The sequence below is a fragment of the Pipistrellus kuhlii genome, unplaced genomic scaffold, assembly GCF_014108245.1.
Source record: "Pipistrellus kuhlii isolate mPipKuh1 unplaced genomic scaffold, mPipKuh1.p scaffold_m20_p_19, whole genome shotgun sequence".
Classification (NCBI taxonomy): domain Eukaryota; kingdom Metazoa; phylum Chordata; class Mammalia; order Chiroptera; family Vespertilionidae; genus Pipistrellus; species Pipistrellus kuhlii.
This window is the reverse complement of record NW_023425504.1, coordinates 8,337,481-8,364,208: the sequence shown is the minus strand read 5'-3', so window position 1 is coordinate 8,364,208 and position 26,728 is coordinate 8,337,481. Positions and strand designations below refer to the sequence as shown.

The 26,728-nt window shown below is 38.2% G+C and overlaps 1 protein-coding gene and 1 long non-coding RNA gene across 4 annotated transcripts in view; both read left to right on the top strand.

The window, feature by feature from the left end:
• SLC9A6 (solute carrier family 9 member A6) overlaps nt 1-26,366 on the top strand; it is a 57,501-nt gene extending 31,135 nt beyond the window's left edge. The window contains exons 10-17 of one of the 3 annotated variants that reach the window (XR_004988871.2): nt 786-899; nt 4,609-4,720; nt 5,661-5,814; nt 12,806-12,836; nt 14,771-14,850; nt 18,171-18,276; nt 23,695-24,799; nt 25,787-26,366. Coding sequence is in view for 2 of the 3 variants with exons in the window: in XM_036443343.2 (XP_036299236.1) it covers nt 786-899; nt 4,609-4,720; nt 5,661-5,814; nt 12,806-12,836; nt 14,771-14,850; nt 18,171-18,276; nt 23,695-23,967 (870 nt within the window). In the remaining variant the exon portion in view is untranslated. Of the gene's footprint in view, nt 1-785; nt 900-4,608; nt 4,721-5,660; nt 5,815-12,805; nt 12,837-14,770; nt 14,851-18,170; nt 18,277-23,694 lie in introns of all 3 variants that reach the window. The other 2 variants (XM_036443344.2, XM_036443343.2) reach the window with 2 other exon arrangements.
• On the top strand, nt 14,857-16,918 carry LOC118722013. The gene is made up of 3 exons (XR_004988873.2): nt 14,857-14,989; nt 15,081-15,545; nt 15,757-16,918. It is a non-coding gene; the product is annotated as an uncharacterized LOC118722013 (long non-coding RNA).
• Nucleotides 26,367-26,728: the final 362 nt, after the last annotated feature.

Genomic DNA, 26,728 nt, shown 5'->3' with positions numbered 1-26,728 from the left:
CAGGGGTGGACTATAAGAGGTCAGTAGGGAAAAAGGAGGACATATGCAATACTTAAAACAATAAAGATTAAAAAAACAGATTAGTAGAATTTCTAGCTTTGTATTTCAGATTACATGTCATACCAGATTTCAGAGAAGGGGCAGGGGTTGGCTTGAGGCTTGAAGAGCTACAAAGCTACCCTAGAAGGAGGGTACAGAGCACAAGACAATGATGCACTGGCTCCATAAATTAAGGACAAGACCCAGGTAAAAGTGAAATCACATGGCAGGGCAGCAATATGAGAGTTGTCATAGTGCTCTATGCCAGGACAAAAAAATTTGAACTTGGGTCTTTATAGCCTGTGAAAGGGAAGTGTCTATGAAACTGCCATATTTAGAGAGATTCATTGGGTAGGGGTGTACAGATGGATGACAGGGATACCAATTAGGGTCCTTTTGCAGCATTATGGGTGGGAAGTGATGAAAGGTAAACAAAGGTAGTGACAGGACAACAAAGAACATTTCATAAGAAAAATTGTCAGGGTTTGGAAGAAGGGGATAAGAATGACTAGATTAGAGAAGGGAAGCTGACTGGGGAAAGTGAGAGGCAACTTTTCTCTTTTTCTCTGTGGGACTGCTAATGTCATTACTACATTTGCTTGCCTCTGAATCACATATTTTGGGGGATATACATGAACTTTACATATTTGAAATGTCTGTTTTGTTGTCTTAGTAGTAATACTCATGTTTTCACATTATGTAACTTAATTTATTTTCTGGACTAACCTTTTAACATTTCGTTTCAGTTGTTTGAGCTTCTCAATTTCTTGGCAGAGAATTTCATCTTCTCCTACATGGGACTGACACTGTTCACCTTCCAGAATCATGTCTTTAACCCAACATTTGTAGTAGGAGCATTTGTATCCTTTATAATTTGTTCTATTTTTAAACTTTTTTAAAAAATTGAAATTCGCATGTGTTTCCTAGAGGGATAGTTGACAAGAATACATTTAAATATATAAAGTGTTCCTCTCAGTACAAGAAGTAAGGAGTTTAATTCTTTTATCTGCTCTGTTTATTCTATTCTATCTTCATCTGTTAATTGCACAAATAATGCTGATACATTGAAATGACAGAAAAAAAGTTTCCTACCATTCTGCCAATCCCCAAAGAGAAAACTATAACATGTTTGTCCTCTATTGCTAAAGCGAAGACAGAGAGAGTAGAGACTGGAGAGCAGTTCAGTCTATGCCACAGGTTCATTGAAAGCTGGTGAAAGGCAGGAGGCTGCCTGCCCTCTGCCTCATTCTTTCTTACTTGTTGAGTCTTTAAAATCCAGTTGAAAGAGAGAAGCTGAGTACATGAAAAGGAGCAATCAGTATTTCCAGCCTCATGAGAAGGCAGGAAGAGATGAAATCCAGAGCGTGTAGGGAAGTAATGGCCTTCACTGGGAGGAGGAATAACTCCACCATGGCTCCAGGAGAGGGTAGGTTATAAAGAGATGAAGGCACATTTGCAAGATGGTGTTCCTGACTGCTGACCTCTATTTTAATCTATTAAATATGAGGTGAGATTATCTGCTGGAGGTGAGATTATCTGCTGAAAGTGAGATAGGAGCAGGTAGCCTATCAGTTATCTATTATATAACAAATTACCCTAAAATTTAGCAACTTACAATAACAATCATGTATTATATTACAGTTTCTGAGAGTTAGGATACTAGAAGTCGCTTAGCTGGGCTCTTCAGGCTCAAGCAGCCCTCGTGAGGTTACTGGGCTGGGACTGTACTCTGTAGAGTTGATGGGCTGGAGAATCTACCCCAAGTTTACTCACATGGCTGTTAGCTAGAGGCTTCAGTTCTGTTCTACAATACATAGATCTCTCCATGGGGCAGCTCATAACATTGCTTCCCCCAGAGGGAGTAAGCTGAAAGAGCCCCAGGATGGAATCCAGAGTGCCTTTTATAACCTAACCTTTGGAGTGATATACCATCATCCCTTCTGCCACATTCTGTTGGTCGCACAGGTGGATCCTGGTGCAGTGTGAGCAGGGACTTCACAAGGCTGTGAATACTTGCAGGGAGGGATTTTTGGGGACTATCTTAGAGGCTGGTTTCCACGGGTGACAGGAGTTTTGTGGAGACGATTTAGAAATAGATTTTTAGAGAATGGGACAGTGAGTTGAACAAATAAATGATGTAGGATTGCTGAGCAGTAATAGGGACCCACTTGAGTCTGAGAAATAGATATTAGCAATAGAATCAGTCTGCCCTATTGTATGACTTCGACCTGGAGTACTTAGCTGTGAGCTTGGGAGGAAAGAGATAGTTGATTCCATCTATTTTGGGGTTTTGTCAAGTGGATGCACAGAAAAGTGGGCTCTTTAGGATCAAGGCAAAGAAAGCACAGAAAGAGACAAATGAATGTCAGGTGTTTCAGAATATTATTAAGATGTGGTGAAGCCCGGCCACTGTGGCTTGGTTGAGCATTGACCCATGAACCAGGAAGTCATGGTTCAATTCTTGGTCAAGCACATACCTGTGTTGTGGGCTTGATTTCCAGTGGGTTTCATGCAGGAGGCAGCTGATCAGTGATTCTCTCTCATCACTGATGTTGCTATCTCTCACTCTCTGAAATCAATAAAAATATTTTAAAATATATTTTATTGATTTTTTACAGAGAGGAAGAGAAAGGGATAGAGAGTTAGAAACATCGTTGAGAGAGAATCATTGGCCAACTGCCTCTTGCACACCTCCTACTGGGGATGTGCCCGCAACCAAGGTACATGCCCTTGACCAGAATTGAACCTGGGACCCTTCAGTCCACAGGCCGACGCTCTATCCACTGAGCCAAACCGGTTTCGGCAATAAAAATCTTTTGAAAAAGATGTGGTTAAGAAGGGAAGTGAAGCAGGGAAAGGACTGACTGTTAGGGGAAAGTAGCAGAATCTTTGGACTGGAGGTCCTAGTCAGGGGGAAGAACTATCCAAGTGAGATAGATAAACATGAAACATGAAAAGAAATTGTGGTCAGAGAGGATGTTTGAATTAGTGATTTTAAAAAGTAATATTTTTAAAACCACCTCAGAATACAGATTCTGCCAAAGAGATTAGCAGAAATATTTTTTAATTTAAAGCTCTAAGTAGAATCTCTGTTAGAAAGTGAGGTATTAGTGAATGCCATTCTACAGCGTCTTAGTCTTCTAGTAATGAACTTCAGGCAAAAAAGATAAAGCCCTATTAATAAGAGAAGAACCTGCCGAAACCGGTTTGGCTCAGTGGATAGAGCGTGGCCTGCGGACTGAAAGGTCCCAGGTTCGATTCCGGTCAAGGGCATGTACCTTAGTTGCGGGCACATCCCCAGAAGGGGGTGTGCAAGAGGCAGCTGATCGATGATTTTCTGTCATCGATGTTTCTAACTCTCTATCTCTCTCTCTTCCTCTCTGTAAAAAAATCAATAAAATACATTAAAAAAAAAAAAAAAAAAAAAAAAAGAACCTTAGCGGGAAGACTCCCATGAGATCGGTAACTCCATATTCTGCTAGTGTTTGAGAAATTGTTCAGCAGTCACGTTCCTTGATCCATTGTACTTAACCAGAAATAAGACCATTAATTATTTTCCCTAGGTTTCTGAGTCTGTTAGGAATTGAAGTTTCTGGATACAAAATCCTACTGTGAAAATTGACCCCTTCAAGGGAGAGCTGTTCTCTTGCTGGCTATGTTAAGATCTAGATTTGGTTTCATGTGACAAAGACCCAAATTAACTGGGGTTTAAATAAGATAGAAGTTTACCAATGAGCATATAATGCTTATGTACAGTTCCATTTTGCCTTTAGTCTTACAGATGCTAATGATTTCCAGTGGTACTTAGGTCAGCACTTGTATCCCCATCCTTGTTTTATTTTTAATCTTAGATTTTCCTTTATATAATATATCTTTTGGAAAATGGGGTGGAGATTATATTGTAACCTCTGAGATAAAAACTATAATTGTAAAGCAGAGCCTTTATAGACAGCAAACTGGAAGAAAAGACACTAAAATTGTGTGGGGGTTTTTGTTGTTAAAACCATTCTGAGTTACCATTAAGCCTTCCCTTTGAAGCAGGGTGGAAGTTATATACTTAGAGGACTGCATCAGAGCTAGCAGAAATTTCAGTGGTATGAGTTGTTTGAGCTTCCCTTTTCTTTGTCCCGAGGAATCAAGGGCAAGTTTAGCCAGTATTACTCTTCCTCCAACTAACACTGACAATTAAAGTGAATTAACCTATTGTAGTAATAATCTTAAGATTATACCCAAGAATCTCTGCTTTTAAACATGTTTCTGTTCATCTCATGAATTTCCTATATGTTAGATCTGCACTGTCCAATTTGGTAGCAACTAACCACTTGTGGTTATTTAAATTTAAATTAATTTAAATGAAATAAAATTTTAGTTCCTAGGTCACACTAGCCACATTTCAAGCACTCAGTATATTGGACAATGCAGATATAGAACATATGATCATTGTACAAAGTTCCATTGGACTGCTCTGTGTTAGAGAAATAGAAAGATTGTTAGAAACTCTTGAATGTAGAGTCTAAGTAATATTAATATAGTAAAAAGAAATTACCCTTAACCTATTAATAATTTTAGGTTGCTATTTTCTTGGGGAGAGCTGCTAATATTTACCCCTTGTCCCTCTTACTTAATTTGGGTAGAAGAAGTAAGATTGGATCAAATTTTCAACACATGATGATGTTTGCTGGTAAGTTATAACTCCCTCTCTTTTCCCACTCCAAGAAACCACTTAAAGTGTATATGCTAGCTTGATTTTAAATAGAAATGATATGCTGGTAAGATATTACTCCCTTAATTATTGAAGGTGCAACCTCCAAAAAATTTTTTAGTATCTGTATTCCCTTCTATGGGAAAATTTTCATGTTCTGGTTCCAAATTCCCACATGTCACACATAGTAGAGAAGATAAAGATAATTTTATGCTGTGACTTTATGCAAAATCACAGAATTTTGTGAATGTTTATAGCAATTCTATTAATAATTGCCCAAACCGAAGAACAGCCCATTTCTGTTCCAATGGGTGAATAAATAAGCAAACTTGTACATCCAGGCCATGGAATACTACTTAGCACTAAAAAGAACAAACTGTTGATACACACAACAACATGGATGAACCTCAGAGACATTATACCAAGTGAAAGAAGCTAGTCTCAAAAAGTCACATACTCTATGATTTCATTTATATGACATTCTGAAAAAAGACAAAAGCATAGCAACGGAGAACAGATGAGTGGTTGGCAGGGTATTGACACAGTGACAGAGGGGTTCGATTAAAAAGAAGTTGAACAAAAGAATTTGGAGGTGGGTGGGTAGTGAAACTGTTCTGTGTCTTGGTTCTGTTAGTGGTCACACACCTCTATGCATTTGTCAAAACTTAGGGAACTATACACCCAAAAGAGTAAATTTTACTGTATGTAAATTTAAAAATAAATTTCAAAAAATTGTACAAAGATCAATGTATGTCAGTATCATCTACTAATTCTTTTTTCCATTTATTTATACTTATGTACGTTGATATGTACTTGTTCACACCCCTCTTAAGTTCTCAGAGTACCTTATTTCTCTGAATTTATGAGGCTCACATTGGTAATAAGCTATTGAAGAAATACCTGTTCCATTTCTTTTTAGGCCTTCGTGGTGCAATGGCATTTGCCTTGGCCATTCGAGATACTGCCACTTATGCACGACAAATGATGTTCAGCACCACACTTCTGATTGTGTTTTTTACCGTATGGGTATTTGGTGGTGGCACCACTGCCATGCTGTCATGCTTGCATATAAGGTAAGTAGTGACTGGGGACCTCATTTCCATATTAAATTATAATTCAGGTTATTTTCTTTTAATCATGATAAAAATTTAAGCTTTGATAAGTCTATAATATTTAATGTTTTTCTTTTAAAAACTAAACAACATGTAGTACAGAAAAATGAAAGATATGCAAAAGAAAAATAACCATTGTTAACACTTTAAAGTAGGGGTGTCGAACTCAATCAGAGAAGGGGCCAAAATCTAAAATCCAGCCTAAATCGCGGGCCGAATGGTTTACTGAACAGTCATAAACTGTCATTGTGATGGAAACGCAGCGGAGTGCAGTGATGACAGCGCGGTGCGGGCCACATTGCAAGGCCTGGCGGGACGGATTTGGCCCGCGGGCCTTGTGTTTGACACATGTGCTTTAAAGGATGTCTTTCCAGACCTCTTGCTATGCATTCTATATATTTTTAACAAAAGGGGCCAATACTACAGGTACTCCTGTAAACTTATTTTTAAATGTAATATAGCATGGGCATTTATGTTATTAGTAAATAACATTATTTTAATGGCTGTATATATTTTTGTTTATTTATTTATTGTATTATAATTTATTTAACCAAATCTCTACCTTGTATTGTTTCTAGGATTTTGCTATTACCATTAACATTTGAGGCTTTTGCTATTACTATTACCAATAACAATGTAGACATTTGTTAATGTATACACCATTGTGTATTTGTTTGATTATTTCCTTATATGCATTCCTAGATGTAAAATATTCATATATTTAAGGCTTTTGATCCACATTACCAGATTGGATCAAAATTTTTCTCCTGCACCCTGTGATACAATCCTGTTTATCTCAACCCTAATTAATATGAGATATTATCATTATTTCTCATCTTTATGATCAGCATAGTTTCTGACCTGACAATCCAAGGTTGAGATTGTGAGGTCTCGGTGTTAGATGCACACTCATTAATGTATTCAATTGGAAAGCTCCCTTGTATCTCAAGAGTTCTGCATTGTTTCCATGGATACAGCAGCCTATGTTGCTAAAGCCTTTGTAGATTTTAGTCCTGTGTTTGGCTGAAACTTCATAGGCCTTGAGAGCTATTGAGCCTGGCCAGCATAGCTCAGTGGTTGAGTGTTGACCTATGAACCAAAAGGTCATGTTTCTATTCCTGGTCAGGGCACATGTCCAGGTTGCAGGCTTGATCCCCGGTGTGGGGTGTGTAGGAGGCAAGTGATCAATGATTCTCATCTTTAATGTTTCTATCTCTCTCTCATTCTCCCTTCCTCTCTCTAAAATCAATAAAATATTTTTTATAAAGAGCTACTGAGCTTCCAGAATACTTAGGGTTCATTAGAGAAAACTGTATTTCACATTTTATAGAATCTGTTTTCCATTTTTTTATTCTAAAGACCAGCCAGGCTTAAATCACACTTTTAATGTGATTATTATCTTTATCTTGCTTTACTATTCAAATACATTTCTTGCAGTTTCTGTGCTGCTGTATATAATAAAGAATACACAAAAATAATGTTTGTATAACCCTGATTATTACCTCAGGGAGTACTGGACAATTTTTGAGCACCTACTATGTTCTGGGTATTTACAAAGTGCATTTTACAAATTTATCTAATCAAATTTACAAATTTATCTAATCACAGAGCTCCATTTTACAAATAAGGAAATAGAGGCTTAAAAATTTCCAAGTTGTTCAGTGTCATATAGACAATTAAAGGTGGGTAAAGGAACCTCATCAAGAAATTAGAGTGGTCAATTTTGAAAGGTTTAAATATCTTCCTTTTCTCAAGAGCTTGTAAATGAAGACTCCTTATTCTAAAAAAAAAATTAAATGTAAGAATTTTGGAAAAATAATACTCTTAAATGGATTCTTAATGTTTAAGTGAAATCAGTTCTCTTCCCTAACTTCCCTTCATATAAACCAAACAAAATATCCATGTTTTACCCACACACACACACAAAAAAAAACACCCTACAAACCCCCCATACTCACATAAAGTTGAATATCCCTCACCAGCTTTGCAAACTCTTTGGCTCTATCTTGCTTGTCCTATAGCATAGTTTGTTTTTTTAATTCTATGTACTAGAGGCCTGATGCACAAAATTTGTGCAAGAGGCTTGGTCCCTGCTGCTGCGGTGGCTGCCTCAGCCCCTGCCACCATGGCTTCATCCAGAAGGTGGTCCGAAAGGACATCCAGTCTAATTAGCAAATTGCACTTTTATTATTATAGGTTATACATATATAAATCTATCCCCGGAATTCTTCCATTCTAGATTATATATAAAATCTAACCCCACACCGGGGATAGATTACCTTATAGTTTTAGGTGAACTCTTGTTATTCTTTTTTGGGGATTTTTTGGCCTCTGCAAAGAGAGACTGGAATTTAAGTTTCACTTCCCAATTCTGAAATTTGGCTAGTATAATCTTGAGGAGGCTGATAATAAGTCCTTAAAGTTTAAGATTAATGCAGACTTAGACTTGACTATGAGTTCTTGCTCGTTAATTTTGAGTTCTTATTCCTTCCTTTACCAATTCTATGATCTTGAGCCTCAATTTACCCTTTTAAGCCTCAATTACCACATTTGTAATGTGTGTGCTAGTACCTGTCTCCTAGGGTTGTTGTAAGTAGTCAGTGAGCTAATGTCTGTAAAACTCTCAGCACAGCACTGCAAATGTGCTTTTTAGCCATTCATTCAGTAAATTGAGCACTCCATGTGCCAGGCACTGTTTTAAGTTCTAACTTAATGGTTCTCATTTGAGGGTGATTTTGCCCCCACTGCAAGGGACATTTGGCAATGCCTGGAGACATTTTATTAACACAATCTAAGACAGGAGGCTGCTGTTGGCATCTGATTAGTAAAGGCCCAGGGTCCTGCTAAACACCATACAGTGCACAGATCTGTGCCAAAATGTCAGTAATGTGAAGATTGAGACCCTAGAGAGGTACAGCAGTAGTATAATAATAAGATAGAAAAAGTCCCTGGTCTCATAAAGTCTGTATTTTAGTGGGAGAACACAGACAGTACACTAGCGTTCAAAAGAAAATGGCAATTTTAGGTGATATTAAATGTTATGATGACAAACAAGGTACTGTGATGGTGACTAGGGATCAAACGTATTTTATAGGTGGAGGTCAGGAAAAGTCAGAGTCAGTCTCTCTCTTTCTTTCTTTCTTTTTCTCTCTCTCTCTCTCTCCCCCCTACATTTAACATCAGTCTGGACAAGGTATTGCCAGTTAAACAGTGAGCACGAAGAAGAGCAGCCCAGGCAGAGAGAAAAGCATATGCAAAGGCCCTGAGGCAGGAAAAAAACGACTTCTTTAATGAACAGAAAAAAAAAGCCCACATAGTTGGAATATAGTGATTAAAGTGTAGATAGGAAATAAGGTGGGCAAAATCCTATAGGGGCAGTAGTTGGCAAACACATCCTGTAAAGGGGTGGATAGTAAAATTTTAGGCTTTGCAGACCATATGGTCTCTGTCTCAATTACTCAACTCTAGCGTAAAAGCCCCACAGATGTGCCCTTAGCTGGTTTGTCTCAGTGGATAGAGTGTCGGCCTGCAGACTGAAGGGTCCCAGGTTCGATTCTGGTCAAGGGCACATGCCTGGGTTGCAGCTTGATCTCCAGTGGGGAGCCTGCAGGAGGCAGCCAATCAATGATTCTCTCTCCCTTCCTCTCTGAAATCAATATATATATTGAGATATATATATATATTTTTTTGACATATAACATATATATATATATATATATATATGTTATAATAAAATAAAATAAAAAAAGCCCCACAGGCCCTAACTGGTTTGGCTCAGTGGATAGAGCGCTGGCCTGCGGACCCAAGGGTCCCAGGTTCAATTCCGGTCAAGGGCATGTACCTTGGTTGCAGGCACATCCCCAGTAGGGGGTGTGCAGGAGGCAGCTGATTGATGTCACTCTGTCATCAATGTTTCTAACTCTCTCTCTCTTCCTTCCTCTCTGTAAAAAAATCAATAATATATATATATATTTTAAAAAGCCCCACAGATGATACACAAGTCAATTGGTGTGGTTGTGTTCCAACAAGACTTTATTCACAAAAATGTGGCCTGTGGGCCTTAGTTTGTGGATCCCTGCTTTCGGGACTCATAAGATATGGTAATGAATTTGGATTTTAAAGTCCAATTGGAAATCTTGTAAGATTTTAAAGTAAAGGAGTGACATGATTATTTTTGTAGGGTAAAAGCATCACTCTAGCCGTTTTATAGACAACAGATCCTCAGTGAGTTAGAGCTAACAAGCTAGCTATTCCTACATATTTTTATAGTTTGTGATGGTTACATTTGGCTCCTTGTCATTTACCACACATATTTTACAATTCTCTGTCTCTGAGCATTTGCTGCTATTGTTTCTTAGCCTTGAATTCTCTTTCACTCCCAAGAAATGACATAGCTCAAGTGCCTTCTCCTTTCTGCTGTCTTCTTTTATATTGGAACCATTCTTCCATTTGCTTAACGTATTTGGGTATCGTTATGACAGCACTTATTTTGATCAGCCTTGTAATAACAATCCTATATAATAAAGCCCTAATATACAAATTGACCATACAGCGGAACTACTGGTTGCTATGATGTGTACTGACCACCAGGGGGCAGACACTCAACACAGGAGCTGCCCCCTGGTGGTCAGTGTGCTCCCACAGGGGGAGCGCTGCTTAGTCAGAAGCCATGCTCATGGCTGGCAAACACAGTGGTGGTGGTGGGTGCCTCTTCCCTCTCTGCAGCAGTGCTAAGGAACAGTGAGCTGAGCCATCAGGAGCAGCGAGCAGGAGGGCCATAAGGAGCGAGGGCTCCTGGACTGTGAGAGAGATGTCTGATTACAGTGGGAATCAGGCCTAAGCTGACAGGTGGACATCCGTCGAGGGGTCCCAGACTGAGAGAGGGTGTAGGCCGGGCTAAGGGACACCCCCCCCCCCAAGGGACACACACACACACACACACACACACACACACACCCACCGCCAGTGCACAAATTTCATGCACCGGGCCTCTAGTATTGTTATAAGAGCTACCACTTCATGTTAATGATGTACCAGACACTCTTTTAACATCTCAAGTTGCATTTTTCTCATTTAATTCTTGCAGCAACTCTGTGTGGTGAATATTATCCCTATTTTTCAAGTGATAAAATCATGGTTCATTGGGCTACGTAATTTGACTAAGTTCATTCACACAGCTGGAAAGGAGCTGAGATCAGCTTAGAACCCAGCTCTCCCTGATTGCAGAGTCTTTGGGGATTATGCTCCAGTTGTGTCTGTTTTCCCCACTCTTCCCTGAGCTCCATGACAGCAGGGCCAAGTCTAATTCGCATCTATGTTCTGTGCCTAGCACAATGTTGTTTATTACATTGAATTGGTGCTTGCTCGCTCTCAGACCACTAGGTGTCACTTTAGATGCACAAATGTGGTTGGAGATTAATGTGCTAAGAAGCTATTGAGCAGCTTCTGGCCATTTTAACAAAGAAATGAGCCTTTCTTGGAATTATGAATCCGGTCATATCCGGATTCATAATTTATAACTGTTTTCAAGTACTTAACCATGATTCACTTGCCTTTCAGATGAGGTCTTGCATCATTTCCCTCCCTTCGGTATTATTTGTATTCTGAGTTGCTACTGCTACAGATTCTCACACTGCTGTTTTTTCTGTGTTGTCTGAAGTAGTGACCTTAATTGCTAAACATTTGAGCACCTATTGTATGTCAGGTACTGTGTTAGACTGGGGGGCTATAGAGATGAATTGAGACATGACCTTTACCTCAAGGAGCTCAGTCTGTTTGGGGAGACTGATAGGTAAATAACTATACTGTGTTAAGTGTTATAGATGATTCAAGAAAGTGTTGTTAAAGCATAAATGAAAACAGATTCTTCTTGGAGGGGGTCAGAGAATGGTTCATGTGGAACTCGTAAAGGAATAAAAAAAATGCAGGACAGTGCATTTCAGATAGAGGGAACACCATGAGCAGAGGCATGGAGGCTCGGGAGAGGACATGGATTTTGGAGCAGAGTAGTCAGGTGTGGCTAATGGCAGGTTGGAGCAGTGGGGTGCTAATTTGTAGAGAATTTTGAATGTCATACAACAGACTTTAGACTTCACCCTCTGAGTTGTAAGCCGCTCTCAGAGTCTTTTGTCAAGGGACTAACCCACTGAGGTCTATGCCCTAAATAGTAAAATCTAGGGGAGAGCTTGGCAGCTAGAAAACCTTACATCCAGTTGCTACAGATCCCATGAGTCAGAATGAGGCCAGAGCGTGAGAAGTTGAAATGGAAAGGGGAGAAGATGTGAGAGACAGCTTAGAAAGAATGAACAGAGTTGCTGAGTGCTGCTGGTGTCGAGGAGATAGAGAAGAGTCAAAGAGAACTTCTTCATAATGAAGTTGTTCCTTGGGAAAAGAAAAGCAGGAATCTGAGCAGATGAAAAAGAATTATGAAGAACCAAGGCTAATGTGTATCCATTAGCCTATGAAAAAAAACAACTGTAATTGGACCCTCTCTTCGGTCATCACAACAGAATGTTACCATGAGAGCTGAGAGGTCCAAAAACATGAAACTCCCTGCTGGAACTGCATTGTGCCAGCCTTGTATTTGGAACTACCCAGTAAGTAGTTCTTATTCAGTAACTGGGACAATGCTGCTTTCTCTGACTCCGCTTATAATGAACTTGTATTCAGAGAAGCAAATGTTATTTTTCTGAAAATGGTAAGTTGGATTGTAGGAAGAGAATCATTAGTAGACCCTGCTTGTCTGAGGATCTGAGCTGTTGCTAAGCAAAGTGGCAGGAGCCAAAAATTTATATCAACAGCCAGAGAAAGCAAGAAAACATTAACCATTCCATAGCTTCTGCATTGAAATAAAGTAGTTCCCTGACAATATACATATGTGAATAGACTTTTTTTTTTTTTTTTTTTTTTTTTGGCTTCAAGATCTCATTTGCCTTTTGTTTTTCTCCTTTAGGGTTGGTGTTGATTCAGACCAAGAACATTTGGTAAATATGCATTTGTGTTGTCCCTGGCATTTCTGTCAAATGTACAGTTGTTTGGAAAGAAAATAATCTGCTGTAGACTTCGTGCCACATTTAGATCCTGTCCCATTTGCATCAGCTTTTAACTGGCATCTTTCCTGACTCTGTGATAGAAACAAAACTGAATTTTAGTCAGTGTATGGTTATCAGGGGTGACAGCTTTTATATGTGTGGGCCAACCTGGGCTTTGGCTGCAGAGAAGAGACGTCCCATAAGTACTCCTGAGTTTTCAAGTGACTGCTCTGGCACAGAGAGCCTTTTTCCACTTGGGTTTGCGCATGATGGCTTTTCTCTGATGTAAGCCCCACTCCAGCTGCTCTTCCTGTGTAACTTTCAAATTGGATGACCAGCAGCTGCCCTTGAGAACTACAGAGAAGCTTTGGAGTCTTCCTTGCCTGATCAGGAGAATGCAATTTCTTACTCTGTGCCATAGCCTTGCCCACATTTTCTTGCCCGCTTCCCTGTGTTACTTTCTCAGTTGTTCCCCTGTACCTGAACCCGATACACTGAGTACAGTGTAATTTTGTGCCTTCTGTAGACTGACCACTCTTTCTTGGTATTTTCCATCAACCTTTTAATGGATTCTGAGCACCACTCAATATGTGACTCTACCCTAGACTTTAGATTAGATGGGAAATCGCAGAAATATTTTTAAAGCTGGAAATCATCTCTTTCAAAACACAGTTCTTTTTCTTGTCTGAAACAAGCCCTGGGCTATTTGTCTTCAGGGAGTGGTTCAAAAAATCATTAGATTCATTTCCTAAATGCTAATTTTGTTAGCTGTTGAGTGATGAGTGTGTATGTGATATAGTAAGTACTTGCTTCTTTTTTGGTAAGAACCTTGAAGTATAATTCCATGGGCTTGAAATATCTGAGCAAACTAGGCTGGATAAATTCCCATGATGCTCAGCTGCTGGGGTAGTTACCAAGGGGATAATAGTTCCTTAATCTTATGTCTAAAAACAAGTAAATTCATCATACAGATTACCAGACAAATGCTTGATCATTACCTCTTAGTCTCCACCTGCTTTGTCACCTCTGTCATCACAGAGGAGAAATGGAAATGGAATTACAGGGAGAGAACCAGGTTGGTGAATACCACCTGTGACATACAGAAAAAAAATACATTTTTTCCCCTTGCCTTCAAAACCCTGTGGATGTCTTGGGTCATTATATTATTCACTCAATATTGTGAGTGTCCACTGGGAAGCACAGAGGAACAGAAGCACACAGGAATGTGTGAGTGTACAGGTGTTTATGTGGTGAGATTTATAGCTTAATTGCTCTTCAAAAAGCAAGACACAGAACAAACCTATGCCTACTGATATAAAAGGAAATACAGTTGTATTTTGGCTCTTATAAGTCCATGCAATATTCTTGAACATTTTTCTATTGTGTATGTGTAAAGGAAGATTCATTTATACCCAATAAGGAACCAAAATCATGGAACTATAGAATACTCATCCTAGAAAGGGCCTTAAATATTTTCTAACCTTCACATTGCATGCATGAAGAAATTCAGATAGGCTCACAGAGTGGAAGGAACTTGCCCAACTAGTTCATGTCAGAGCCGACATGAGCCCATTGACCTAACTCCCCACTACTGGCCCCACCACATCACAAATAAGGACCCAGTTTATGTTTTTGGAAGCTATTTAGAAGATGCCAGCTTGCTATGTTAGGCTTCCCTCCTAGATGGTCAGGCTTAATATGGAATTTCCCTACTTGATTTCATTTTGCTAATGTTCCAAGAACATAGTAGAAACTTTAAAAATTTCTAATGTCCCCCAGGTTGGAGAGTACCTCATACATATTTCTGATTGTATAAAGAAGTGACTCTTAAATAAATGTGTTTTTATCTTTATGCATATATTGATTTCTTTATTATTTGTTTGCAGGGTATTCCTGAAAATGAAAGAAGAACTACCAAAGCCGAGAGTGCCTGGCTTTTCCGGATATGGTACAACTTTGATCATAAGTATCCTTAATTGAGAAAAACAAATGGTATTATGGACATGGACAATTGCAATTTAATGGAACAACTGTTTTGACCATTCCAATCCTGAAGCAGAACATAAAATCTTTGGTCTTCCCTTTCTCTTCAGAGTAGTGAGGAGGTTTTTTGTTTTTGTTTTTTAAATATATTTTATTGATTTTTCACAGAGAGGGATAGAGAGTTAGAAACAACGATGAGAGAGAAGTGAGAAGGTTTTTAAAGGAAACCAACCCAAATGGATTCCTCTGAAAACCCATGAAACTAGTAGTTACTGTTAATTGCAGAAGCTGGTTGTGTGAAGGAACGAAGGAGCCCTTATGTTAGATTTTCTTTGATATATAGGTTTATTTATTGAGCAAACTTTAAATTTTATTGTCCTTTAGGTAATTTTAGTGAACCCTGAAAAAGGTATTTTTGGTTCTTGTCAGTGTACTTACTAGAATAAAAAAGGAAAGGCTTCCTTAGGAAAAAGCACGATATTAAGATTAAGAACACAGATTTTAATGTTAGATACCCTAATAATGAGTGATATACCTTTTTTCTCTGACCTTTCCGAATACTGGCAGATTATCTTTTCTATTCAAAATGCCAATGTTTCATTGTTTATCAAGTTTTTTTCTTGTCCTATTGTAATAGTGTTCTTCATAGCTATACTTTGAATCAGGTTATAGTCTATAGTAGGGGTGTCGAACTCAATCAGAGAAGGGGCCAAAATCTAAAATCCAGCCTAAATCGCGGGCCGAATGGTTTACTGAACAGTCATAAACTGTCATTGTGATGGAAACGCAGCGGAGTGCAGTGATGACAGCGCGGTGCGGGCCACATTGCAAGGCCTGGCGGGACGGATTTGGCCCGCGGGCCTTGTGTTTGACACATAGGACTCTATAGCCTGTCTATATAATGTCTTTAAAATATTTTATCACTCACCATTTATTACAATTAATTTCTTATTTGAAAATTGAACTATAAAAAGGGACCATGGAGTTATTTACTTACCAGTAAATAAATCAAAACCTGGTTTATGTTCCATTGAAGCAAATTTGGGACAACTATATAAAAAGATTTTCCTTGCTTTTGACTTTCTGAGCAAAATCATTTATATTTAAGAAAATTGCATTGGATACTTATCATTATAATTTGCTACTTACTATATTCTGTCGGCTAGATTTTTATGTGCACTTTTCACAGGGTATTTCTGAAATACATTACTGTAAGGAAACAAGAATGCATGCATATCTATGGTATTAAGACTCTCATTAAGGAGAAAGATCATGGTTCTTTAAAATTGTTTAATGATTATGTCATTACTTTTGGCTCCATTATAAGCATTTTGGATATAAGCCACTTCTACATCTCTTTAGGCCTTTTCACCCCTCTCATTCAACAAAAATTGTTTAGTCTTTCCTACATAAATTGTTCTGTACATTTTCTGCATAATATACAAATCAATTAAATGATCCTAATATAGAGAAAGAATAGAATAATAGCTTTTTTTTCTGTATAGTTTTATAAAGCTAAACACCAAGACTTGTTTGACTCAATATTACCCTATTAAGTATTACTAGACTAAGACCTGGTAATTTTAAAATCCAGTGCCTTGGTGGAATTAATGATTCATCACTCTAGATTTAAGTTCCTTTGTATAGCCAGATTATTTGTTATAATTGAGATACAACTTAAATACAGCAATATACATAAATCTTAAATGTACAGCTTAATGAATTTTGACTTGTGTATATACTTGTGTGCTTGTCACTCATAGAAAGTGTGTAGAACATTTTCAGTACCCCAGAAGGTACCCTGTGTTCTCTTGTAGTCAATAATGACTTCCCTGTCCACCCCCAAAAGGGCAATCACAATTCTGATTTCTAGCAACATGGATTAGTTTTAGCTGCTTTTGTTTATCATATAGATGGAATCATGTGTTATTTCATGTCTTGCTTCTTTCACTCAACATTGTATAGTTTATCCATATTGTTGTCTGTACTAGTGACACTTTTTTTCATTGCTGTGTAGTGTTCCATAGTATGAATATACTACGGATTGTTGTTGTTTATTTTTTGTTTGTTTTGTTTTTTATATTGTTTTTTTAACCATCTATTATGGATAAACATTTGGTTTGTTTCCAACTTTGGGCTATTACAAATGAGGCTAAACATTCGTGTATATATATTTTTGTAAACATAGGCACTCATTTCTCTTGAGTTAGATACCTAAGAGTAGAATTTAGCGCAAGTGTAAATTTAGCTTTAATAGCTAGTGCCAACCAGTTTTCCAGAGTGCTTGTAGCAGATTTGTATTCACACCGGCAAGTTAAGGGGTTCCAGTTGTCTCACATCTCCATCAAAACATGATATTGGTTAGCCTTTTCATTTTTAGCCATATCGATGGGTTTGTAGTGCTGTCGATTGTGGGTTAGCTTACATTTCTCCGTTAACCACTGAGGTCAAGCATCCTTTCATATTGGCCATTTTGATATCCTCTTTGTTGAAGGATGTTTGTTCAGTCCTATTGCCCATTATGTGAATTTTCTTGTTTACCTAATTTGAAGTTCTTTCTATATTCCTGAATTGGGTTCTTTGTTGGTTGCATGTATTGTGACTATCTTCTTCCAATATGTAACTCATCTTTTCATGTTCTTAATCCTGTCTTTTGAGGAACATAAGTTCTTCATTTTAATGAGGTTTATTTTTATCAATATTTTATGATTAGTGATTTTTATATCTTAAGAAATCTTTCATATCCCAAGGTCATGAAGATATTTTCTTTTAAAAATATGATTGTCTTAGCTATTGAGTTTGTGTCCAATGTGAGGTATGGGTTAAGAGCTACTGTTTTCTATATGGGTATTCAATTGACCCAGCACCATTTATTGAAAATACCATCCTTAACCCACTGAATTACAGTGGAAACTTTTGTAAATCACTGGGCCATATATGTGGGGGTCTGTTTCTGGACTCTCTTTTCTATTTGTCTATTTTTACATTAATACCAAACTCTCTTAATTATTGGAATCACACAAATCTGGGTTTGAATATTGGTGCTTAATTTACTTAATTGTGTGACTTTAGGCAGATCATGGGCCTCTCTGAGCTTAGTTTTCATATCTGTGATATAGAGATAGTAATAAAAGCTCCCTTTGCTATCTCACTGACATAATGTGGTGATGAAATGAGACAACATGTGAAAGCCCATAGATATCCTCTCAAATACTTGGTATATTGTGATGGTGGCTGTTATCAAATGAGTTGTTCTTTTAAATTTGTGAAGAAATGAACACACCCCTTCCTTAACCAGCACAGCTATCTGAAGCCTCTGCTCACGCATAGTGGGCCTCCTCTCACAACAACACTCCCTGCCTGCTGTGGACCCATTGCCAGATGCCTAACCAGCCCCCAGGCTTATGAAGTAAGTGGGTTTTATCCAAAACCTAAGCTCTTTATTAAGTTAAATTTATCTGCTCTGTGGTTGGGTTACTAGTTTTGTTTTTTGTTTTGTTTTGTTTTGTTTTGTTTTACTTGAAGGTATAAAATCCATGAGAGGGAATATAAGCATATATATTTTGCTCAGCCAGAAAATAAACTGAAATCTATAAATATAATTTATAGCCTTTGAAGCAGCATTTGAAAACAGGTCTAAAATAGTACCTAATTTAACTGTTGGTGATTTTAATAAATCTATTCCATGCTGGTTTTCATTTATTTGCAGTATGAGGCCTAAGCTCAGTACCAAATGTTTGTCTTGATTTATAAATTTGGATTGTCACAGTCATATTGAGAGGATTAATAAAACAACCTTTGATGCCCCTAAAGTGCAACAGATGATCTTTTATTTCACACTTCCCATCTTTTGAATCTTAGGAAAGCTTTTTCTACCTCTGTTCCACATAGTTGGGAGGTGTGAGCATAACTACAATAGATATAATCTAGATACCATATATTTTACTGATTTCAGAGAGAGGAAGAAAGAGGGAGAGAGAGGTAGAAATACCAGTGACGAGAGAGAATCATCAATTGGCTGCCTTTTGCACACACACACCCTCCCCCAATGGGGATCAAGCCACAACCCAGGCATGTGCCCTAATTAGTAATTGAACTGATGAGCTCTTCATGCATGGGTTGATGCTCAACCATGTTAGGCAGATGCCATATTTTTTTCTTAGCTACCAACATATGATTAATGATTTGGCGAGTAGTACAACAAAGAAAGAAAATGACAAATGCTAACCAGTTTTTATTTTAAAGTATGAACATTTTATTTTTCAGTTCATTCCAAAACAAAAATTGCTTCTAACCTAACCATTCAAAATAATCTGTGGCATCAAATAAAGTGTCAATGTTAAGAAAACTCACCAATTTTGACTATTCTGATGCAACATCTTGAGTAGAGAGGGAAGACTGGGAACTGGGGGGAGTGCATGTGGAGCATTGCAGACATTCTATGACATTCCTTATGACATTCTATGTCATGTGTTAGTTCAGACCCCACAGAGAATAGATGGGAAAGATTAGACTCACTCAGTGGGGGTGGCACCTGGATCAGGGTGAGTGCCTTACAGCTTTGTGTTACATTGAGTCATGAGTTACATTTCTGACAGATTGTGCTGGTGGGATGGCAGAACACCCCATGTTGTCTCTTCTCTCCCTCCGACATTGCCCAAAGTCCTCTCTCTCAAACACAACCATTCCCTCTGTGCCTTGTGGTTCTGTGCAAAGGGGTCAAGACAGCTCTGTTGGTGAATCAGTGAGGTGAGGCTCTTGGATTTCAGAGACTCACTCAGCCATCTCCAAAAGCCAAAAGAGTTTCAGAAGGACTGTGTATCCTGTGGAATAAAGCAAAATAGAACATTGTGGTATTAGTTTCCTAGTGCTGCTGTAACAAGTAGTACAACTGAACGGTTTATTGTCTCTCAGTTCAGATAGGCTTGGTTTCTTCTGAGGGCTATGAGGGATAATCTGTTCCATACCTTTCTCCTAGTTTCCTAGCTTGTTGTGGTTTGCTGCCAAGCTTTGGCATTCCTTGGCTTATAGACAGATCATACAGATCTCTGTCTTCATCTTTATGTGGTATTCTGTGTGTGTGTCCAAGTCTCCTCGTTTTATAAGAATATTCAAACAGTATGGAATGTACAAAGTGAGAAATAAAAGTTGCCCTCCTCCCACCTATATCCCTTAGAGCAAGCATGTCAAACTCAAAGGCTAACATGTGCCAAATAAACAAGGTTTAAGTTTATGTGGACCACAAAAAAACAAAAGCTTCAATTTTCTTTCTTTTAAAAAAAAATATATTTTATTAATTTTTTTACAGAGGGGAAGGGAGAGAGATAGCTAGAAATGTCGCTGAGAGAGAATCATTGACCAGCTGTCTCTTGCACACCCGCTACCGGGGATGTGCCCGCAACCAAGGTACATGCCCCTGACCGGAATCGAACCTGGGACCTTTCAGTCTGCAGACCGATGCTCTACCGCTGAGCCAAACCGGTTTCGGCCAAAAGCTTCAATTTTCATAGAAACATAGGTTTATTTTAATAGAGACATGCTGAATACAAAGGACTGAAATAAATGAGTAATCGTTAACCTAAAATAATAGAACATTTTAATAAAAATTAATATTTTTTCTTGAACATTAACTTACTAGACACTGAATAACTGCACAAATTAATAAGTGTAGCCAAAACTGGTTTGGCTCAGTGGATAGAGCTTCGGCCTGCGGACTGAAGGGTCCCGGGTTGGATTCCGGTCAAGGGCATGTACCTTGGTTGTGGGCATATCCCCAGTAGGGGGTGTGCAAGAGGCAGCTGATCGATGACTCTCTCTCATCGATGTTTCTAACTCTCTATCTCTCTCCCTTCCCTTCTGTAAAAAATCAATAAAATATATATTTTCTAAAAAGTGTATTACAAATAAACCTATTTTCTTGTTCTCCAAAAGTGAAATATTTCCTGTTGCTCATACTAAACAAGTCAGTCAAAGACTAATGATGTGGCAATCAGCTGCTAAAATATTCGCTGCTAGTATTAGCAGAAAGGAATGGTGCGCCTGTGCATAAGGCGCATAGGGGAAATGAATGCAACACGGTTTATAGTAATCAGTCATTAGCGAACATTGTAGTTTGTTATTAATAATCCTATCTAATAAAAGGGTAATATGCAAATTGACCATCACTCCAACACACAAGATGGCTGCTCCATGTGGTCAAAGATCCTGCCCCCATGTGGATACAAGATGGCCACCACAAGATGGCCAGCAGGGGAGGGCAGTTGGGAGGGACCAGGCCAGCAAGGGAGGACAGTTGAGGGTGATCAAACCTGCAGGGGTGGGCAGTTAGGGGTGTCCAGGGCTGGAAGAGGAGGGCAGTTGGGGGGACCAGGCTGGCAGGGGAGAGCAGTTAGGGGCAATTGGGCCAGTAGGAGAGCAGTTAGGCATTGATCAGTCTGGCAGGGGAGTGGTTAGGGGGTGATCAGGCTGGCAGGCAGAAGCAGTTAGGGGCAATCAGACAGCAAGCAGGTGAGTGGTAGAGAGCCAGCAGTCCTGGATTGTGAGAGGGATCCCAGATTGGAGAGGGTGCAGGCTGGGTTGAGGGACACCCCGCTGCACGAATTTTGTGCACCGGGCCTCTAGTTATGTAAATATTAAGTTACAAAAATTTTATTTAAATGTTTCTTACCATTATATTGGCTGGGCCACAAAAATATTAATTGTGGGCCACGAGTTTGGTATGTTTGCTTTAGAGGAAGTCTTTACTAAGGTTTTATTGTGGATTCCTCCTGATATATTTTATTTTCACAAACTTATATGTATATGTAGCTGTTTGTTATTGTTTTACACAAATAAGATCATAATCAGTGTATTTCCTGTTACTTGCTTTTTTTTTTCTTTTCTTAATGTTATGTCATGCTACCTTTCTGTGAGTACATGAGATCCTTTAGCTTCTCTTTATCTGTAGCTGCATAGTACTCCATTGTATGGCTATACCAAGATTAATTTAATCAGTCTTCTATGGATAGATCTTTAAGTTACTTACTTTTTTTTTGTTATTACAAGCAATGTTTATGGTAAGTATCCTTGTGAATATAAATTTATCCAAATATATAATAGTATATAGAATAGATTTTAAAGATTAGATTTCTGGGTCCAAAGGCTTATATGCATTTTTAAATTTGATAGATACATCCCCAAACTTCTAACTTAATAAAGACATTAGAATGTGCTAAAGATCTCCTGCTGACATTTGAAGATGTCACAGACCTTTGCTATGAGCATTGCTGAATTGATAGGCACTAGTTAAACTTAGTGTTTTCACTAGTTTAGTCAGAAAGGAATTATAGCTGGTTGGTTGTTATGGGCTTGGTCTTTATCTTCGAGTATTTAGGCAAATTTCTAGCAAAGCAAAGCAAATTTATTTTGTCTAGTAGTCTCTTCAGTCTCTTTGACTATCTTACACAATTTTGTTGTTGTTGTTGTTAATTCTTACCAGAGGATATTTTTCCTTGATTTTTAGAGAGAGTGGAAGGGAGAGGGAGAGAGAAACATCGATGTGAGAGAGACACATCATTGGTTGCCTCCTGCACACTCCCTGACCAGGGCCAGGTAACCTGCACCCGAAGTAGGTGCCCTTGACTAGAATTGAACCCGGGACTCTTCAATCCGCAGGCCAGTGCTCTATCCACTGAGCCAAACCAGATAGGGCCTCTTACACAAATTTAAAATTTTCTAACACACATAGTATTGGAGAGCTGGATGTAAGATGTATCTATCAGTTCTACTTTCCCTATGGAGTATTAGATACATAGGTTGTTGTTGTTTTCTTTAATCACTATGAGTGGTTAGAATGACTCCTACTCTTTACATTAAAAATTACTTATTTTTAAAAGTAATTAATGTGTGTTCATTATAAAAAAATGTGTGATAGTACAGAAACATAAGAAAATAAAAATTACTAGCAACCGTAGCATGCAGAAATAACTGTCATCATTTTTTTGAATACCCTTCTAGACTTTTCTATGCACACATACATTATTATTATTATTATTATTATTATTTTTTACCAAAATGGCACTATATATTCTTGACTTTTTTCCCTTTTGTGGAGCTTTATTTAATTATACTCTTTGGATCACAAAATTTACATTAGAACCAAAGTTTATCAAGCTGGGAGGCAAGTATATGGTGAAAATTCAACATATTGAGGGATATTATATTTCTAGGCATTGTTAATACTTCACTTATATAAGTCCATTCAATAATCAATTGAAATTAGTTTAGTGAATTCTCTCTGTATGCCCCAAACTGTTAGGCTGTTAGACTACAGCATAGAAGGAACTTAGTCTAGTGGGGGGAGAGTGCAGAATAGACCAGTGTCATTGCAGTTACAAGGATAAGTGACACTCTAGGGAGAGGGCTAAGTACAGGATACTAGGGGAGAACATTAGGAGGTCCACCTCAGCAAGCCTTGGAAATTTAAGAATAACTTCGGGGAGAAAGTGACTTAGCTGAGACCTCATTGATAACTAAGCTCTCATCACGTGAAAGAGGGCAGAAGGGACAGGAAGTGAGAAACCTTGAGAGATTTAAGCAGCTGTCAGCAGCTTAGTCTAGCCAGAACACAATGGGGCTATTGAGGTTGGGGAAGTTGACTGTAGTGGGAGATGAAGCTGATGCCCCAAGTCAACAATGTCTTTTAGGACAAGGAAAGGACTTTAGACTTTATCCCAAGAGAAGCTGCTACCCCCGAAGGGTTTAAGTAGGGAGTACTTGAAAATTCTGCTATTGGAAATGTTTCTTGAATTTCATAACAATTCTTAAAACTTATTTTATTTGTTTTTAGAACCAGGAGCAATTGAAAGATGATGATTCTGATCTTATTCTCAATGATGGAGATATTAGTTTGACGTATGGGGATTCTACTGTGAGCACTGAATCAGCAGCATCTAGTGGCCCCAGGAGATTTATGGGCAACAGTTCTGAAGATGCCTTGGATCGCGAGCTTGCATTTGGGGACCATGAACTGGTCATTCGGGGAACACGCCTGGTTCTTCCTATGGATGATTCCGAACCCCCATTAAATTTGTTAGATAATACGAGACACAGTCCAGCCTAAACTTACTAATACTCACTTAGTGATTTGTAAAATTTGCACATGTGATTGTGAAGAGATTTGTACTACCTAAAAAGTCGCAGTGCATGTCTGAATGTTTAAGCTATATAAATGCTATTTATATGGCATCGAAAGAATATAAATATGTCCGAGGCAGATTGTGAACAAACTCTTTTATGTTTATTGGCTGCACTATGTAGACTGGATCTGTTATAGAAAATTTTAAGTGATGTTGTGTGTTCCGTTAACTTTATGTCTCAGTTAAAATATAAAAAGTGACAGAGTTACTCTTTCTTATATTAACCTGACACTTAACAAGAGTTCCATGTTTCTGTGATGTGAATTAATTTGGTTTTGTGGGCGGGGAGGGGAAGAAGAAAGAGGGAATGTTATTTCAGCAGAATCCCAGGGAGGAGAGGTTCCTTTGTTGGGAAACTTGTGTTGATTGCTGCTGCCTTTGTCCTAACCTTTTCTTTCCTTTTTTCTCTGGTAGCCTATTGTGGCACAAGAGGCTGATGGCATTCTAATCTTGCCCCATTCATGTTGGGGAGTGAAGTGTGGGGCCCTTTTCCCCCCTTGCTATGAAAGAACAGATTCCTTGACCACAGTACACTACTGTTGGGAAAAGAAGGCTACACATGACTTCCAAGACTTTGTTTCTTTTCTTTCAGACCAAGATCGTAGAAGACGCATCCAGCCAGCTTAGCCAAAGTACAGGCAAATATAGTTCAGGACACTTGATTTCAATTTGAAGGAGCTGGGCAGGCTACGAGGGGGCAGAGAGCAGGAGAAGAGTAAAGAGAATGGTGGTGTGCAGGTCTCTCTTTCCAAATATGTAAATAGTCTATACCAGATAGGTTTAAGTAAGGAACTCAATTGCTGCTTACTTTCTGATTTCTGTACTTGATCTGTATAACAAGCTTTGTGGTCAGAAGTTTTTATATCTACTTAAATTGCTGCTCTTTAGCAGACAAACAGGAACAAAATGTAAAAATTTTGAACTTAACTATGTCTGTCATTTGTTAGTCTGTAGTTGAAGTTAAAAGTTAATTTATGAATCCAGGATCTTTGCACACTACACCAAAGTCAGTCATAGGAAAAATTCAGTGCTCTGGAGAGCTTATTGTAAGGATGGTGATTCCTCTGTGTGTACTGGTGTAGTTGTCGTTATTTTCATGTTACTATTTAATATGAAATACCTAAGCTGCCATGTGTTTTTGTTTTTTACAATCTTCAAGGAAGAATACATAACAATTTCCCATTTCATATTCAGAGAATGAAAGTGGATGCTATTTTGTGATGCTGAAAATATCTAAAGGTTCATCGAATGTTGAGAAGGGGGATACTTTCTTATGTTGATTCTAACCTGTTAATGTTTCAGAAAGAAAAGAGAAATTTTGTGGGTTTCCCCCCTCAGGTCTGAGTAGCATTGCCTTAAATTTTATCCAGTTCAAAAATTGATTTATTTACTTGATGCTCAAATTTTCCAACAAAAAATATCTCTCCAAAAATATATTCTCCCAAAGGTATCTGTGCTGTTGTAAATACTCCTTGAGATTTTAAAGGAATTCTACTGTTGTACACTTGAGTGGCAGCTCTACTGTTGGCAGAGCCATTTGTTATCTGTGATAGTCACTTTCCTGCTATGCAGGAACCCTGTGAAGTGTGCGTTTTATATGATGTGTGCCTCTTCATGCAATCAATACTTTATTGTTAATGTATGCTTGAGGGGCTTTAAACTTCAGTGTCATTTATCCATGAAGTTATTCACGTTGTAAAAGGATATACAAGAAATTAACAGCTACCTTTTTTATTCTTTCAGGTTACTAAGCTCACTTTATGAAAATGATTAGAAATACTTAGCATGACAAATTTGCTAACTTGTCTGTTTCAGCATGCATAAGACTTTTCCTTAAAGAAACATAATGCTTGAGTCAACTAAATCAGCCTTTGTACATTATCAAAGGGGAACCAAGTCTGCTGTGCTCACATCAGCATCTGGAAGATTCTCCTGTCTTCTAACCTATGTGCACATTTCCAAGCAAAGAAGGAAAAAAAAAAAAACTCTGCTCATACATCTGGTGGGTTTAGACACCTGAATGAACCTAGATGAAGTACAGTCTGAGTTGCCATCATGCACAAGTAGAGCTGCTCTCGGACTTTTCTGTTCTTTGTGAACCCTACACGTTTAAATGACTTGAACCTTCTCTTTTAAAGTTGTTTTTTGAGGTTCCTTGGCATTTTATCCTAGTTGTCCGTGTTTGGCAATGTGATGTTATAGTAATAGACTTTTAATCTTTATGTATTTTTTTGTTTTCCTTTGGAGTACTTGGACAAATGTTATAGTGGTTTCTTTTAGGAAAATCTGTCATTTAAAAAAATTATAGCCTTGAAAATAACTACTCACCGTATTTATGTCACAATTTATTCTAGTGCTGACTCATTTATTTTGTACCTATATACCTACTGGGAAAGGAGGAAGAAAGATGTTTTAAAAAGAAACAAACAGAAACCTAACAGAACATAACTTATGGGGTGGCAAATTTGTGGTGCTTATGTGTAAGGCTGGATGTATTTGTTTATGAGGACAATTGGACCATTTATGAAATATGACTCAAAGCAGTCGAATCCTATTGCACTGGTTAGTAGCCTGTTTACTCAGTAATGGATAATGAAATAAAAATATTAGTTCCATTTTATGGGGAGAGTAAATTCTGTAGAAAGGCAGTTCCAAGTTTGGCTGAAAGCATGATCACACAAATAG